Source organism: Salminus brasiliensis, chromosome 21, assembly GCF_030463535.1.
Source record: "Salminus brasiliensis chromosome 21, fSalBra1.hap2, whole genome shotgun sequence".
Classification (NCBI taxonomy): domain Eukaryota; kingdom Metazoa; phylum Chordata; class Actinopteri; order Characiformes; family Bryconidae; genus Salminus; species Salminus brasiliensis.
The window spans coordinates 1556677-1574127 of NC_132898.1; the positions used below are offsets into that span (position 1 = coordinate 1556677).

General features: G+C 40.7%; 1 protein-coding gene across 2 annotated transcripts in view; it reads right to left on the reverse strand.

Annotated features, from left to right (window-relative positions):
- The window catches only part of atg7 (ATG7 autophagy related 7 homolog (S. cerevisiae)), a 71687-nt gene extending 57210 nt beyond the window's left edge, over nucleotides 1-14477 (reverse strand). The window contains exons 1-11 of one of the 2 annotated variants that reach the window (XM_072665860.1): nucleotides 13635-14477; nucleotides 11372-11570; nucleotides 9981-10035; nucleotides 8629-8746; nucleotides 8377-8454; nucleotides 7789-7905; nucleotides 7059-7205; nucleotides 5920-6008; nucleotides 4018-4139; nucleotides 1810-1900; nucleotides 207-351 (exon numbers count right to left, since the gene is read on the reverse strand). In XM_072665860.1, the coding sequence (XP_072521961.1) occupies nucleotides 207-351; nucleotides 1810-1900; nucleotides 4018-4139; nucleotides 5920-6008; nucleotides 7059-7205; nucleotides 7789-7905; nucleotides 8377-8454; nucleotides 8629-8746; nucleotides 9981-10035; nucleotides 11372-11537 (1128 nt within the window). In that variant the 5' untranslated portion in view covers nucleotides 11538-11570; nucleotides 13635-14477. Of the gene's footprint in view, nucleotides 1-206; nucleotides 352-1809; nucleotides 1901-4017; nucleotides 4140-5919; nucleotides 6009-7058; nucleotides 7206-7788; nucleotides 7906-8376; nucleotides 8455-8628; nucleotides 8747-9980; nucleotides 10036-11371 lie in introns of both variants that reach the window. The other variant, XM_072665859.1, reaches the window with a different exon arrangement.
- Between the last annotated feature and the right edge of the window lie 2974 nt (nucleotides 14478-17451).

Sequence of the window (17451 nt, forward strand, 5' to 3'; positions counted from 1 at the left end):
CACAAAAACCTTGCATCTCCGCAATGGGAGATACAATAGGGAGAAGGACAAATAGACATGCTCCAAAATCGTTTTACATTGGTCCATTCATCATGAAATTCTGATTCAGTATAAAGAACAACTCCCAGATTCACATTATGGAGAAAAGTGAAAAGGGCTTCTTGCTTGAATGAGATAACATTTAGCATACAAGAGCAGACTCTCACCATAAGTGTCCTTGCCACGTTGCAGCCCAGAGTACCAGCTCCAAGTAACAGACATTTGGTGGATACGACCTTATCTAGATCCAGAGAAGGGACCAGGCGCCAGCGCATCAACTTCAGATTCAGATCAACTGAAGATTCTGCAAGCCTTAAACACACAAGTTGTGCAACATGAGCAGACACACAGTTTCAGCATCATTTCTGGAGCTTGGTTTGAGGTCAGTTTAACAAAGGTACGAGTAATTGGATAAATAAATTATATATTATAATAAATAAATTAATAATTATAAGTCATTCAGTTTGCATACTGTCCAACAGGTCATCTGCAAATGGGAATTTTGAAGACTTGGACAGTCATTAGCTCATTTGCTAATGCTTTATGATCAGACACAGAATCATTATAGATCGATAGATAGATTACAAGTATTGTAATATATAGCAATACTGTATTGACTCTTAAAAAAACACTGTTATTAATTAATAGAGATCAGATATAAAGATGGCAGACAGTGGTTCATTTAGTGTTGTGTTTAAACCCTGACCACTGGATGGCAGTGTTGTACTTAGATCCCACTGTTCTGATTGGATAATGCAGATGATGGTGCGTTTCATATACTGACTGTATCGCCTTGCAAGATCACCTTGCTTACAGTATATATGAAAATCATAGATCACTGTATCGTGATATGAATCATATCGACATGTTCTTACCCACACACATATCGACAGATTTAGCAGTCAAAGTGCAGCAGATCTCAACCCGGTCCTAAAGCCCTCCCGCTACAAGCCTCACGCTCATCAACAACCGTTCCTTAGCCTCCTTAGTATTCTAGGACCAGGGTTGAGAACCACTATGCTAGAAGACCTCAATGCTCCGCTTGTGTGTGAAAGACAATTCCATGACCAGGCAATTGGCTCACAACACCACCACCTGCATGAATTAGGAGGATTTTATGTTAATTATATGTATATGAGAGCAAATTGAGGCAGGTCGTTAGCATATGATAAGGGACTGAGAAATGGAAGTGTACAGCATTTGTACGCAGCTGAGAGCGATTCATCAGTGCGCTCAAATCACCACTTGTTTTACTGTTGTACGACATTTTTCTGAATAAGAAGCCAATTTGGCGGCGCGGCAGGTGCATAAATGCACTGAGGAGTAAGAATACCAAACCTGTGCTCATCCAACTTCACAACTTTTCTGACCACTGACTATGTTTGTGTTTATTCTAATGTAATAGAGTTTTACAGGTGGACACACTCACTGACTGTACTGTTATTTGGTTATCAGTGAGAGTGTCTACCTGTAGTTAACTCTATATTACATTAGAATAAACCCAAATAACCAGGTAGACACACTGACAGCCCACTAACTTTATATAACATTAGAATAAACCCCAAAAAAACAAACAATTACAGGTAGACACTCTCACTGACTACCGACTTTGTTTATTCTAATGTTATATAGTATTATATAGCGTCACTCACCACTTGATAGGCATTTGCTTACCTCTGTATATCACATAGGTTTCTTTGACCAACACATTTTTTAAAAAATTAATAAACAATTAAATGAAGGAAGCACTTGTCATTTACTCCGAAATACCTTTTTGGATCCATGCATTCACTAAGATTGACGATTCTTGGTCCCATTGCTCCCTTTGGATTCTTCTCCCAGCCTACACTCTTTGGACAAGCTTTGAGGGAAAAAAATAGAAAAAAAAACAACTATTAATTACATGTTAATTACATATTCTATGAGAGCAGATAAATGTAGGGGCTCTCTTTGTTTTTTAGCTTAGCAGTAGAACCCTGACAGTGGAGGGGAGGGGAGTTTTCCTGGCCCAGGGAAATATTAGGAAGACTGCTGAAAGTGCTTATGTGATTATCAGTGATTCTTTATACATGAGAAAACCTCTTTTCAGATATACAATTAATACCATTTCATACCAGGAGTGAAGGCATACAGTTTATCAGTGCTATGGTAAAACAGTTTGTTTGGAAATTCAGTAACATTTGAGGGCATATCTGAGCTAATCTTGAACAGGTTCATCAAGACATCTGCTTCGTAACCTTTTTGAAGGCGGTCATTAACAATCTAGACCCAAGGCCAGACAGTAGGTGAAGAGGCTACCCGGCCCATCTGCTAACTGCATTGACATCCTTACCACCCCATCATAACAGTGTCTGTCTCAAATAAAGTAAAAAAGGGAAAGTTTACCTAATCTAATTTGTTCAACACTAGAACATTGGATTACCTCCTAAATCACTTCAAATTAAATTAAACACAGTCCAGGTTGTTAATCACAGTTTGCCACACAGAAGCCTTGATTAGATCTTTGAAGTACTTTGCTTCAAATGACCAAATATAGACTCGATTAGATTCATTTAAGAGCCACATGCAGAGTACTTTAGTATACAGTCCAATAAAATGAGATCAGTGGAGTGGCTGGATGGCTTTACCTCAGTTCAGCAGACTGGGTACACTTGGCTGATTCCTTGGAAGTCAACTTCACAGATTCACTCAAGGAAATATTACCAGAACTAACCGAACCTCTGCTAACAATAACAAACCTTCTCCCAGCCTTCACTTATGACCTGCATCTCTGCAAACGGTCCAACAGCAGAGGACTTTTTAACCCTTCCTAACAAAAGAGGTCTCATCACACCACAGAGAGATCATCATTAGTCAAGACCATAAACAACCTATTTCTGGTGTCTGACCTGGTGTTTCACTTTGTAGTCTGGTGTAGTAAGAGCAGTGTTTACTACATAGGCCAGAAGATTAGTTGTGAGGCAGTGGACTGGCAATCCCATCATGTGGATAATTAATATTAGGTAAATGTAAAACCAAAAAGCCCTAGAACAAACAATACTATGGTGTTCCACAAGGTTCGGTCATAGGTCCACACTTATGTGTTGTCCCCTCATATACACATATACATATATATTCTACCAGGTGCTGTCGATCATGGCATGAAGAATAGCATTAATTCAATTGAATTCAAATCAAATTTATTTTTATAGCGCTTTTCACAAACAGTTGAGGTCAGTTGAGTGGACCAATATCAACTTGAGCAGCCCAAGTTCTCAGATGAAGTGAGATAATGAAGACAGTAACCACTGCTTAGGACTCTCTGGAGCAGACAAACATAAACCAACTGGCTAGAGGGAAACCAAGTTCTCCAGAATGATTGATGGTGCATCATCCAATAATTTTGGGATATGATCATCCCATCGCTGAATGCAATCAAATCCTCACAGTGGTGCTTCCCAAAATCTAGTAGAAAGCCTTCTTCTCTGGACAGTAGAGACAGTTACACCAACAAAGGCAGGATAAACTCTTTAATACCCTTGATTTCAGAAGAAACAATGACTGAGCAGGCGTCCAAATACTTTTGCATTACATATAGTGCACCAGCCAACCCAACCTCAATGATAGACACTTAATTAGTTGTTAGACCAGCTGCCTCTATAAAATGCTGCTTCTTCAGTAGGGATAATAACCTGGGTCTGTAAAGCTGTGCACGGACTAGCAATTATGCTGCAATATTGCTAATTCTAATAAGAAGCAAGTGTAACATCATACATCTCTAACTCGGCCCTCCTGGGCAGCTTTCCTAGAGAATGTTGTAAAGGTTAACTTTACAGTGCATTACACTCAAAAACCTTTCAAATATCAAACCAATTCTGCTGAGGAACCTGAGGACCCCACATTAACATTTAAATGGTTTTCATCCACTTCCAGAAGTCAGATAAAAGGACAGCATTGGCGTGGTTATTCTAGGTCACTCTGCTGAGGAAGAGAAATTACCTGCGGAGAGGGACAGGCTCGGAAGCCTGACCTGAAAAATGATACTGTGCTGCACTGAGCGAGCGCCTTGTAGTGTCCTGTCCCTGAAGCAGAGAACCTCAACCACGTCCAGCTGCGAACCCCTACAACATAAACACACACACATGCACTCAGAGCTCCCACAAAGGGACTAGTGTGACACTGGCGCACTGAATAGATTTATAATGCAGAGAACACAATGCTTCTACTGGAAGTGTAAACACATCTGATCTCAGTGTTGATCTTTTGTCAGCTATGTTATAAACACATAACTCGTTTCAGTGGGAAGCACAGAGTCGGGGGAGGTCTCACTCTGCGGACCCAATAAAAGCCTCATAAATTCATGTGTAAATACTAATGCACTGATAAAAGCAGAGCACGGGGACGAAAACCAAAAAACACCAGCTGCAGATGGGAGCGTGAGGTTTGGCTGAGATTTCCAATTAATATGGGTTACAACCCTGGTATTACTGGAGTCACTGGTAAGAGGTGGTTTTATGGAAGTAGGAAAAAAATCTGAATATATATATAAGCAATTTTCAACCTCTCTTAATTCATTAGAATTAATGAGATCACTTAAGTTACTGTGCCTTTAAGACCTTTATATGCAAATGAGCTTTGATCTGATTTGCTGCCACACTTTGAACAGCAGTTTGCTGCAGAGAGACTTCTGAAAGTATCAGATCAAAGACCAGATCATTTATTTTAACTTCAATAAAAGAACTTGAAATATTTGTATAACATTTACCCTCCGATTTCTGCAAACTTCCACAGACAACATGAACTCCCTCAACCAAAGCAACAACGATGATGCTGGACTGGCTGTGCCCCAGCAACTAGCAATGTTTTGACCAACGCTGCTTTGTCCACTGCTTCATCTCGTCTAGGGTTGGACCTCCAGAAGCAACGGAAACTGCTGTAATGGCATTAGGGCAATATGCTAAATATTTCTGATGTCTGATCTGGTCTGATGTCTGTGCTCATGTGATTTCACCTCAGTACAGTTTAGACCAGAAAACTGATCAAGGACTGAGAGTATCTTTGTTTAAATCCAATAATTTGATCAGATATTATCTGACAAACATAATCCAGAAAAACTGTGGTGTCCCACAAGGTGCTGCACTAGGACCACTCCTAGTTTCCTTGTGTATTTTTGTACTAGATGTAGTCACACAACTTTTCACAACGGACACACACACTCGGTTGCTGAATGTATGGTTTAAACTCTGTGTTCCTTTTGTTTTTCCAAAATGGAAAGTAGATGTTTTGTGCAAAAGGAGCAAAGGACTATCTTCTGGACTTGAAGATGTTCTATTGGCTTGTTTGTTTTTGAGTGACTAACACAGTTAAAAAAATGTGTCACACAGACTTGTGTTGTTTATTTGTGTTGCTTTTGGTGCATAATAGCCTTTACTATGGAGTCCTATGTCAACTAAAAGCCTTTTAAAAGTGATATTTAGAGACAATAATGACTCACCCACATTGTTACACTTTTACTACTGCTGCTTACACTCCGTGTTTATAAGAGGGGTGATGGGAACCTCTGCTGTTTTACTGCAGTCACTTAGCTAAATACACTTACAGCCAATCATAACAATGTTCTCTGATTCCAGTTTTTATTCATACAAAAGCTGCAGTTTCAATAAAGCAGTCTACGCTGAAGGAGACTTCTGGCATCTGCAACTTCATTGGCAATAAGAGCAACTACCGAAGTTGTAGTCTAGTGGCATCTCGAACAGTGACACAAATCACTTCCTCTACTGAGAGGGTTAAGTACTGAAACTCCAAGAAACAGACAAGGCTTCTGGAATGTCGGGGGGATTTGCAGACATAAACTACACTACCAGTGGGATGTGTGTTATGACATGAGCATTATGTACTCACCATTTACTGGCGAGGAGGACCAGAAAATTACGAAGAGGCCAGCCGGGGTGTTGAGACAGTGTGCATGGGTCATACACACCCACAGTCACCTTCAAAATGTTTAAAAAAAAACAAAAACAAGGTTAAGTTTACATTACAGACAGCACAATTTCACAGATCACTCCAAACAACTTTCAGCTGTTTCAGGATGCTAATCTTCAGCGTCATCTTCCCTGCCAGCAAGACAACAACTAAAACATCCAGGCTACTATTTGCAGCAAATATTTACTTCATAGTATATTAAACATAATAATAAGAACATCATAAAGTGTTATTGTTTAGGAATCCAGACACTGATTTGGCAAATCAGATATATTTTCATGCCGAAACAAAGAGAATAATACACATTTTATACTAAAAAAAATATTAGAAGAACCACTGTAAAATAAGAGATGCAAGGATATTGGAATTATAGGCCAACAGTGATATCCAATCACTTTTTATATCTATGTTTTGTTATGTAAATATCTGCTGATATGGACGTGAATATTTCTCCAATATTGAGATTTTGACTATATCCACCTGGATCAGCATTACAGAGAAATATAACATTTATTACAATGCAGTGCAATAAATAAAATTCGGCTATTTTAGAGCAGCTGAACTCTGCTCTTCTGGAGTTCAACAATATAACAAATACAAAATCATCCCAATCTAAGCTCACAATTGTGAATTTCTTTAGATTAACAAAAGCTTTCCTTAGAAAAATACTTAAGTCTTAAGATTAAACACGAAGATTTTTAGAAAAAATGTTCTTAAATGCAATTCTCAAAATAAGTTCTCAGATATTCACTTAAAGAAATCTTTCCTTCTTCAAACTGTAATGTAGATGTTAATGTTGTATTCCATAGCTAATAAATGCACATATAAGAACTTCTTCTGTAAGACAGTTTTAAGCATACTTAAGGATTTTTTTGCTTTACAGGAGGTGCATGTGCATCCAAATAAATCTGATTTCAAGCTGATCCTTCTTCTTTAAGCACACTTAATTAACCACAATTCTATAGGATGTTTTATTCTGTACTGCAGTGAAAAAGCACACGTTTGTATTGCTTGCATTGTTCCAGCGCGTCCGCAGTATTCTTCCGTCTGAATTATACCTTCTTTAGGTCTGTGAAGAATGAGCTCCAGTCCTTCAGCGAGGCCACTTCAACGTTCTCCTCCGAGTACTTCACCAGAAAATACGGGACAGCTGTGGTTCCACTTGAGGAACAAAGCCCGTCGTACGCCGCTTGAAAAGAAGATATCTGCAAAATGAGATGAATGAAAGGAATGAATCAAATGCAAAAAAAACGTCTGAACAGAAATCTACTGGAAAAGGACGCCATTTACTGCAGTTAAATTTAAATACAGGCAGTACTGTGCAAAAAAAGGGCCAGACTGAGAAACTATTTGAGCAGTAGGATGTTTTTTTTCCCCTTACAAAATAAACTGTTATAACCTCAAATAACAAAGCAAATATTCGCTTGAATTTAATGTTCTGAACCAAAATGTAAGTTCCCCTGCAGTTTTAATTAAGCAACAACTCAGAGCATCCTAGAACTCATCCTAGAAGAGACAGAAACAAATTTATTTGTCTAGCTTAAATAGAGTTTTCAGCGGTGGCCCGACACCGTACTGCAACACTCTGTACGTGTGTTTATACTGTGTACGAACCAAAGGCCTCCGACCTCCCGGATCCTTCAATTATTTGCCATGTGAGATAAACAGCTCTAAATTAAACTGTTTTTCCACAGCGAGGCTGCAGCTAATTTATGTTTTGTGTAGTGGACCTGTTTCCCTCCACGGCAAAGAGGAACTGGAGAGCATGTTTTGGATGTAAAAACCCACCTGTTTGGGGGAGAATTTCTGCTCTAGTAAGACGGGATCCCTCACAAACTGAATTCCGTCCAGGAAGCAAAGAGCAGGGAAACAGAACCAGTAATAGAAGTTGTATTTCTTCAGATCCTAAACAAAGAGGAGTGATGACAAACAGTCAGAATACTGAGAGTCTGTGTGTGTGTGTGTGTGTGTGTGTAATATAATATATTTTATATATCGGATCTTTTAGAAAAAGGTTATTTATTTATCTACCATTAGTCATTTCTTTCCATGTCAGTGACCTAGAAATGGACTTTTTTTCAAACATGATCCAACATTTAATTTAATTATTAGATATTTCACTTTAACTCAATGTTATTCAGCTTTCACAGTCATTATGTTACCGTTCACAGATCATTACGACACATTCCTTACATTTTTACAGCTTCATACAATTACTTCAGACCTATGAAGCTGTAAAGTTTTGGAATCATAAGTAACATCTTTTATACATGCTACAATAATTAATTTAGATGACTGAAAACAGTGCTTCTAACATATAATATAATATAATTGAACCAGTATTGGAATGACCACTATGCTTATGTGGATACATACAGCAAAGGTCAGGAGGATGAACCTGCTCAGGACTGTAGGGTCATCCACCGCAGCACCTGACTTTATGGCATTCCAAATCTGTGAAAATGCACATTAGGTTTTTTCACACAATATTATTAATGTTTAATAATTTAATTACAATTAAAATTAATTAATTAATAAAGCCACACAGGAAACTAAAATAATAATAATAATAATAATAATAATAATAATAATAATAAAGTGAATATGGTAATATTAAAAGAATCTCACCTCAGTTGCAGCTTTATCCAGAAGTGCTTTCTTATCTGTTGATTTAAAGGCTTCCAGTGTGTTGGTGTTGTACAGGGTGCCTACAGCTGGACAGCAGTGAGCTGGTGTGGGTCCATCACTGCACACGGGAAACAGACAGACAGACAGACAGATTTCAGATACACATCAAACACAACAAAAACTCAGATTCATCAGGTTCCCTCTGAACTTTAGCCGAGATGACAATCACTGTTTCTGACAAGGTACAGATTCATATTAATATCATTTCTCTGCATGATTTAATCTCCCAAACATTTAATGGTTTAATATCTCAGATATGAATAACTCTGTTATTAAATTCCTCACTAGAACAAGACACTGGGTCTTTTTTGTCTTGTCTTTTTTTCCTATCGACATAAATCCAATCACAAAGTGCACCACGAAATGAGCTTTGGCATTTACAGTTAGAGTTCGGATCCGCCACCTAGCCTGGCCCGCTGACATTTTTCAGCTGACTGTAGACTGGAGCGACTTTATAAGTACCCAGAGACTTCGTCTCACGGTCTTCCACGCGTCTTGCTTTCAAGGCTCGTCTGTTCGACACAGATGACTCACTTCAAACAGTTCTTCATTACGTTTTAAATGAAAGTGGCTTATTATATCACCGCCGTGGGAACAAAACCTGGCGCCTCTGAAATGGAACCAATATCTATATAAACAGAGATTAATTTTGAATGTACAGGATGTTATGCAAATTTCATCCCAATTCATTTTGGACTATTTTTTATGTTTTTATATAGACCTGATCCTATTAACCCATGTGTCTCAGCAGGAAGATAGTCTTTACATCCATCAGAACAGATGCAGGAGAACATAAATCCAGTAAACAGGAGAAACAAGCGTGGAGGATGTGTTCAACTCCATCAGCAGCAGCAGCAGCAGCAGCAGCTCACCTGATTTACCATCATTAAGCCCTGATTTACCACCAAACCAGGTGTTGATCTGAGAAGAACTCTAAATAATACTAGACTCCATGAGAGAGGAGAACTTTGGAGATGTTCTAATGATGAACACAGTGATGGAGAACCACCACCACTTTCTGTAGGAAAAATATTATTAGTGTTTATTCTAATTCCTATTTTAAAAGGTGCCTAAAACATCTGAACTTTTGCATATATAGTTGCTGTTGGACCAAAAACGAATCAGAATAAAATCTTTTTACATTGACTTCCAAGGTTTTTTACTTCTCCTGCAATGTAACCATTTTGGAGATAGGAGGCATTTCTCTGATATATATAGTAGAAATGGTTTAACTACATTAACGCTGCCTTCCTAAATTCCATATTCAGAAAAAAAAAAAATCCACAACTCACATATCAAACGCGCTGAACTCCAGGGTCAGACGAGTTGGCAGGCCAGATGGGTCGCCTGATTTCACAGAAGATACATCATGTTTAGTTCTGACAGGCTCATTTCCTCATCAGGTAGGACTACTCTTTCAGATGGAACTACCTATTTATCACTGTCTTATCACAAATTCTGCCTTGACATCTCGATTTGATGGAGTGTTGCCATGGGGCCGAGCAGATAAATAATGATTAATGCACAACAAAACATATCGTCCACAAAAACAAGTAGTACATCTCTTCAGCTTGTCTACCTGTTATATAATTCACTAGAAGAAAGTTACTGAGAAATGTGCTCCACAGCCTCCAAAGCAAATGTGTTTTTATACCCATGATGATTAAGAAAAAAAATAAATTATAAATAAATTCCTCCAAGTGAAGCCAAGATATCCTGTATATTCCGTATGGCATTACTACTGCACTACAGCTTAGAACATTTCAATCTGATCATGAAGCTCAGATCACTATCCAGTCAAGTCTCTGTACACTGGCCTATCAGTCTGGAAAAAGGTCACAAGGATATTTCCAAAGCTCTAGGGCTCCAAACATCATAGTATCTAAACAGAGAAAGGCTAGAACAGTCTTTCTAAGAGGGGACACTTTCCAAAAATCTTTAAGAGCAAGGTGTAAAAGCATCCAGAAAGTGATTAAGAACCTGGAGGCCTCTCTTACCTAGAGTCAGTGTTAATCAGTAAAACAACAGGCAACAATAGGAACTATGGCAAACAAGCATGGTGGAAACCACTAATAAGAATGTAAATGCTTATGTCAGTTTCACCAAGAAACATCTAGACCAGGGATGGGCAAAGTTAGAACAGGAAAACTGTAACAATAACTGCTTTAGTAGGAAACTCATACCAACTGTGAAACATGGTGAGGGTAGTGTGATAGATGGCAGTTAGGCCATGCAACAAGACAATAACCCAAAGCACACAAGCAAGTCTAGTGGAGCACTTGACCTTCACAAGCAGTTTATGACTTTCCTACTTCCATGGTTGTAAGCTGACATTGTTACATGAGCTAAAAGAACCTGAAACAGCATTGAAAGTTATGGGTGGGGCACATGAGCACATATGGGTAGACTGTGAATGTAGCCAAACTGGATGCATTGCATTCTCACACACACACACACACACACAGATACAATCATGACACATGCATGATGACCTCTGGCTCAGGAGCTACACACACTCTGATCACAGAATGTCAGGCTTTTCTTTTAAATGAAAATACAGACAACACTGTGCTGGGTGCATTTCTGCCCCGGTGTAAACACAGACCATTAGAACCATCATTAACACTAGATGGTGGCTTTCATTACATGTGATCGTTTAATTTATGAGTACAGTCTTACTCACCATTATAATAATAACCCTTGATGCTTTTTGGACTTTCATCTAGACGGTAGTCATTCAGCTTCCTCTGGGTGAGCTGGTGCCAGAAGCCGGCCTCCAGCGCACTGGAGAAGGGTGCAAATTGCAGTTTTAGAGGAGCTGAGCTCTTCTCAGCCGACTCAGTTGCCATCTGAACATCAAACTTGGATCGTCCTGAGAAACACTGCGTGATTGAAGACAGAACATTGGACAAGAAGTTGTGCAGGTGTTTATTAAGGCGCTGTACACAGTCTGTACAGCACAGGCACAGCTACAAACAATAGAAATGGCCCATGACAGGAACTTTTTAGTGGAAATGTTATTCAAAAATAAAAATGAAAAATGTTATTATATGCGTTTGAGAGTTGAAACCAATTGTGCCACAAACACTAATATAAAAACTATTAATAAAATGTTTGAATCATAAATTTCACACAAAAAAAACAACTGATTATGCTCACTTTCAGTGCACTGGGTCAGTGCTCTTTCAGGACTGCTGATCTCCACAATAATCAGATAGATTAATGGTAAGTAATTTACTAAGACAACAACAATAAATATTGGCTTACCTTGCAACCCTAGCACAGATATAACCAATATCTAGCACATTTTAATAACTTCATAACTTTTACGAATAGAAAAAAATGCTGGAAAAGCCGGAACATAGAGTTATTCACCTTAAATAAGTTCAATAGGGGATAATTAGGGTAAGATATGGGGCAAACGTTCATTTGCTTTAAGAAATACTTGACAGTATCACTTTAATGCACAGTTCTTAGCTTAAGCCCAAATTTGGGTCCAAGCAGCTCCTCTAAACTCTTAAAAATAAAAGTTCCTACATGGTTCTTGACTTGGATGGACAACAGCATTGGTATGACCTCTTTACATTACATAAAGGTTCTACAGAACCATCCAGTGGTTGTGGTACGAATGTGGTTCCACGAAGGCATCAGTCCTAGGAACATTCTTTGGCACATGTCTGAGTGCATTTCTTGTGTGCATAACAAACTACACTCCACATCCAAAAGCATGTAGACATTGAGAGAAAATATGCCCACTCTAAGATCAAGCATACCGATGACCTTTGATGTGTGATGACCATCAACCCCCCTCAACTTCACCCACCTCCTACCCCTCTTTAAAGTGATATCCATCACCCCCTACTGTTGACACTCCAAGTGCCCTCAACTTCACCCACCTTCTATCTCTCTTTAAAGATATAACTATCCCCCCTACTGTTGACACTCCAAGTGACCCGTCCTTCATCCCCCTCCTACCCCTCCTTAAGCTCCTCTTCGTCAACCTTTCCCCTCCCACAATTTCCAATGTATATAAGGCCCTCTCAAAATACCCCTAATCAGACTGGGTTGACCGTGACCGATCGAGTTGTACATCTCTGTGTGTATCAATAAACTCGTCAACGCTGAAGATCCAGTCTCCTGACTCCTGAATCTGCCTCCTGTACGCCGGAGTTCTAACACCATCCAGCGTTTCCTCTGAAATCTCTGAAGAGCAGCAAGACAGTTATGGGTGCAACACACAACAACATCATCACAGTCTTCAGTATGCCTAGTATTCATCCAACGATTTTGAGACACCCCGAGCATTTCTAAAACCTAAAACAATGGCATTAGCAGGTCCCAGTTTGCTGCAGTAACAGCCGCTACTCTTCTGGGAAGGCTTTAAACTAGATGTTGGAACATTGCAGTGAGGATCTGATTGCACTTAAGACAGTGAGGATCATCAGTAAGGTCAAGTTCTGGTGCTGGATGATTAGCTTCACCACTGCAACCCATCCCAAAGGTATTGGATGGAGCTCCATCACTTCTGACAACCCAAAGTCCAATGCTGAGGGGTGAGGGGGGCTTTAAACCAACCCCTCTAGCAGAAGTGTGCAGTGTGCATGGTGGTTTTAGGCTGCTGGAGTGTGTATCTGGACATTTTGGGCATATAGTGTATCTGCATCTGTCAAACTGCTCAATGACAACAGCAGCAGCAGCAGCAGCAGCAACAACAGCAGCAGCAGCAGCAGCAGCAGCAGCAGCAGCAGCAGCAGCAGCAGCAGCAGCAGCAGCAGCAGCACTGTGTTTATGGTGTTGACGCCTCTGCTGAGACCCGGCGGGGCATGAAGCCCAGCAGATAGGCCAGGCAGAGGTCCGAGGTCCGAGGTCCGAGGTCTGCACCGGGCAAAATAAACGAGCAGATTGAAGAAAAGTGCAAAAAACGAGTAAATTCCGCAGACACTCACCAGAAAGTGGCTCTTCCTTGTTTAAGTCATATGACTGGGGTCGCCACTGCGCAGTCTCAGACCCTATCCCAATAAGCTAGTTAAATTATTAGCTAGATAATAATTTAACGCAGTTCCCTCGCTTAGATGGCGATTTTTTTTGGCTTATATGACTTTAAAATATCAGCGAAAAAAAAAAAAACCCCATAAAAAACAGCGTCGCAAAAGCGCTAGCTAGCTGCTGATTCGCTGCTCGCGGGCTAACCATAGCAAGTTAGCTAGTAGCTAGCCTAGCTAGCTAAGTGGCTAACGAAGCTGACGAAGTTTTAACAGCCGCAATATTTGTCTTACGAATATCCTTATCACGGTAGTTTGAAGACCGCAGTGAGAGGTACTGCATTAAACGGGTGTAGCTGTTTTTAACAGTAGCTATTGCCAGCTAGCTAGCTAGCTAACTCCAAGCTAGCGCTATTGCTAGCTAGCGAACTCGCCTTAGGTTGCGCCGCGTTACCAAGGAAACAGGCTAGCCTGCTAACCAGCTAGCCGGACGCCTTCTCCAGCCTGCAGGAGCGTCCGGTCACTTTCAGGGAACCAAAATCATGGAGTAAAACACGAAGAACCAGAATAAGAAGAGAAAAACACAGACGAGCAGACAAGAGAACACGGAGAGGAACCGATACGCGCCGCTCCGTTTCATCCTGAGCCTAAACTGATGCCCTTTTCCAGACTGAGGAACTTCCTAAAATGAGTCTAAATGGAGCTCAGGCTGGAGGACAGGTGTAGCTGCTGGGAGAGGAGCGACTGGCTTCTGCGGGATGGGTGGAGGATGAGCCTCACCCTGCTGCAGATTCCAGGGTCAGCTAGTTACTACATAGGGGCAATCCTGTAGGTACTTAGAGTGTCCAAAAGTTTGTAGACACCTAGTGAATGCAGCAGAAAGGCATCAGCAGTGAGATGCTACTCAGCCCTTACAGTAAAATAATAAAAAATAAATTATAAATGTATTTTTAAGTAAAAACCATTCAAAAACCATCAGATTCATAAACCGTTCCCTCAGCAGAGAGGAGGGGGGGAGGGGGTTAATTAAGCTGACTGAACAATTTATTATTCAGTTGAAGCAAATATGAATTAATTTGACTGAATTAATTTGATAAAAGTGTTATTTTTTTAACTTGATACGTTTTAAATGGAAATCTTCCACTGCAATGAACATCGGGCTAATGCTCGTCTGGGTAACCCGCCCTGAATAACATTAGAATCCATGCAAATAAACACTATACACTATATGGACTAAAGTATTGGGACACCTGCTTATTCATTCTTTCTTCCCAAATCAAGAGTAGGAGTTGGAGTAACTGTCTCTACTGTCTCTACAGGAAAGATGACTTTCTACTAGATCTTTGGAGGAGCATTGCTGTGAGGATTTGATTGCATTCAGTCAGGATGTTGGGTGAAGTATAAAGTCCCCAATTCATCACAAAAGTATTGAATGGAGCACATAGAGCACAGTTCTTCCACTGCTCCAGAGCTCAATGCTGGGGGGGGGGGGGGGGGGGGGGGGTGTTACACCCCTCTACTAGCCCACGTCTGGCATTATTAGGCAGCTTGATCTGCTCCAGAGAGTCCTATTCTATTGGCAGTACTTCTTCTCTACAGAGACTGGACAAGGATGCAATGGATGTAAGTTAACGTAGCTGAATGCGTTCATTAGAAAAGGTGTCCACAAATATGTGGACATTAGTGTAAATACTCAGATCATTAATTAAGAAGATCAAAGAACACACAGAGCACTAGGCAGTGGTTCTTTGAGTGATGTCATAGAAGAACCTCTTTGGTTCCTGGTAATGGAGATGTAAATGTGAGTATGAGCAGAACCGCTGCTTGATATAAAGGTTCTTTACTAAATTAGAGGTTCCTTACCCTCACATTTACTTCTTTATTATCAACAAGGTTCTCGGGTTCCTCTATGGCATTACACAAAGAACCACCGAAGCACCTTCTGGCTTCTGAGAGCGTGCCGTACAGCTCCAGTCCCTTTTTTGAGCAGATCCTGAGGTTTCACCTGCCTTAGAAAGCCTGCTCCAGCCCAGCAGCTCCATCCCATTCACAAAAGTGTGTTCAGAGGCGCTGCTTCTAAAGGGCAAAGCTCTACTGCTGAGACCCACATTTAGGTCCCAGTGGTGGTGTGCTCTGTCTGCAGTGCCCATGAGAATACCATTAAAAAGACTGACAGGGTTCCACTGTCCCCTGTCAATGTAATTGACGAACCAGCAGGCACAGCAGTTCCAAATGTTCTCACTGAAGGCGTGGCTGAGAAAAATCTGAGTCGCCAGGTTTTATGAGTTTAAATGGCACAATGGGCTTCCCGTAGATTCCTATTCTTCAGTTTCTATTGCGATGACGTTGACTGGGCATTGAGCCTTTGGTGGCAGGTAAAAATAACTGCAGTTACATAGGCTGCGTTTAGCAACACTCTTGACCAGAGCGACTTGCAGCTGTGCTTTGTTGTCCAAACCATCGGCCGAAGCATTAAAACCCATAAAAAAAAAGTGCCTGATACTGTGTAGGTCCAGTCAAGCTCTGACCCATCTACACATGGGTCACCTCCACGAGACCTCTGGTCTGGTGTTCTGCGGTATCTGGACACCTTCAGAAATTCATTAGTACGAACTCCTAAGTCCTCCATGAGCACCAATGAGAGCCTTGGGTGTCCATGGCGCTGTTGCCGGTTCAGTGGTTCAGTGGTTGTCCTTCCTTGGAGCACTTATGGTAGGTTCTGATTACGGCAGACTGGGAACACCCTACAAGATCTGCCTGATGTTTGGGAGATGTTCTGACCCGGTCGTCTAGAACATCACAGTTCAGTTCTCGTCTCTTATTCTTACACTTGCTGCCTAATATCTCCACCCCTTAACAGATCGTCAGCGTTATTCACTTCACCTCATGTGTCAGTGGTTGTAATGTTATGGCTGATTGTTGAAGATACTACCAGACCGAGAGGCGTTCTGTAGACCTGCTCGTTTCTAGCACAGTGTGTTTGTCACATGCGTTGGTCGGTTGAATGTCAATTTAAAACCTGGGCTGTTTACACTTGTCAGGGGATTATGTTAATGAACATGGCTCCTAATGTTTGCCCTATCAGGGTCAATATTTGTGGGCTATAAAGCTTCTGCATTATCTCAGATGCTTTCCAGGCTTCCATCACTGACAAATAAGACAGAGCTAAAAGAAAAACAGAGCCTCGGACAGTCATAAGTGCCTTCAGATTGCAGGAGGGAGCTGGTCGCCTGATGCGTCGGCACTGGAAACCAGTACCTCAGCTGGTTTAAGGGATTATTGTTGAGGTTGGGAAAGAAGAAGAAGGAAGTGCCACATAAAAATCGAGGATGTTTGAAAACGGTCATCTTACTGAAGGCCTCTGAGCATTTGCCAGTCCAGGGCTCCTCTAAAGAGGCATTCTGGTTCGAAAGTAGTGGTTAGTGTGATGCGTCCATCAGCCAAAATTCACAAGAGCAGGCATCATCGTAACTGGTGCTCCCCTGCTGTACAACTATAGCACTTCTGCTTGCTCCAGTGACATTTTCACACAGCATAAAGAAGCACTGCCAGATTCACAGATTAGAGATACAAGCGACGTTCGCTGCTGTTTTGAGGCATCAGTGGTAAAACCCCTGCTAAGGTGTTTAAAAAGAGGTCGTCCACCTTTGCAGACTTGTCTTTTTGAAGAAACGCGTACAAACATGCTGTAGACACTGTACAAAGCATCTGACATCGAAATGAGTTTATTTACCATTAATAAAGATTGTAATAAAGATAGTAATTTGCTTGTAACGCTTTT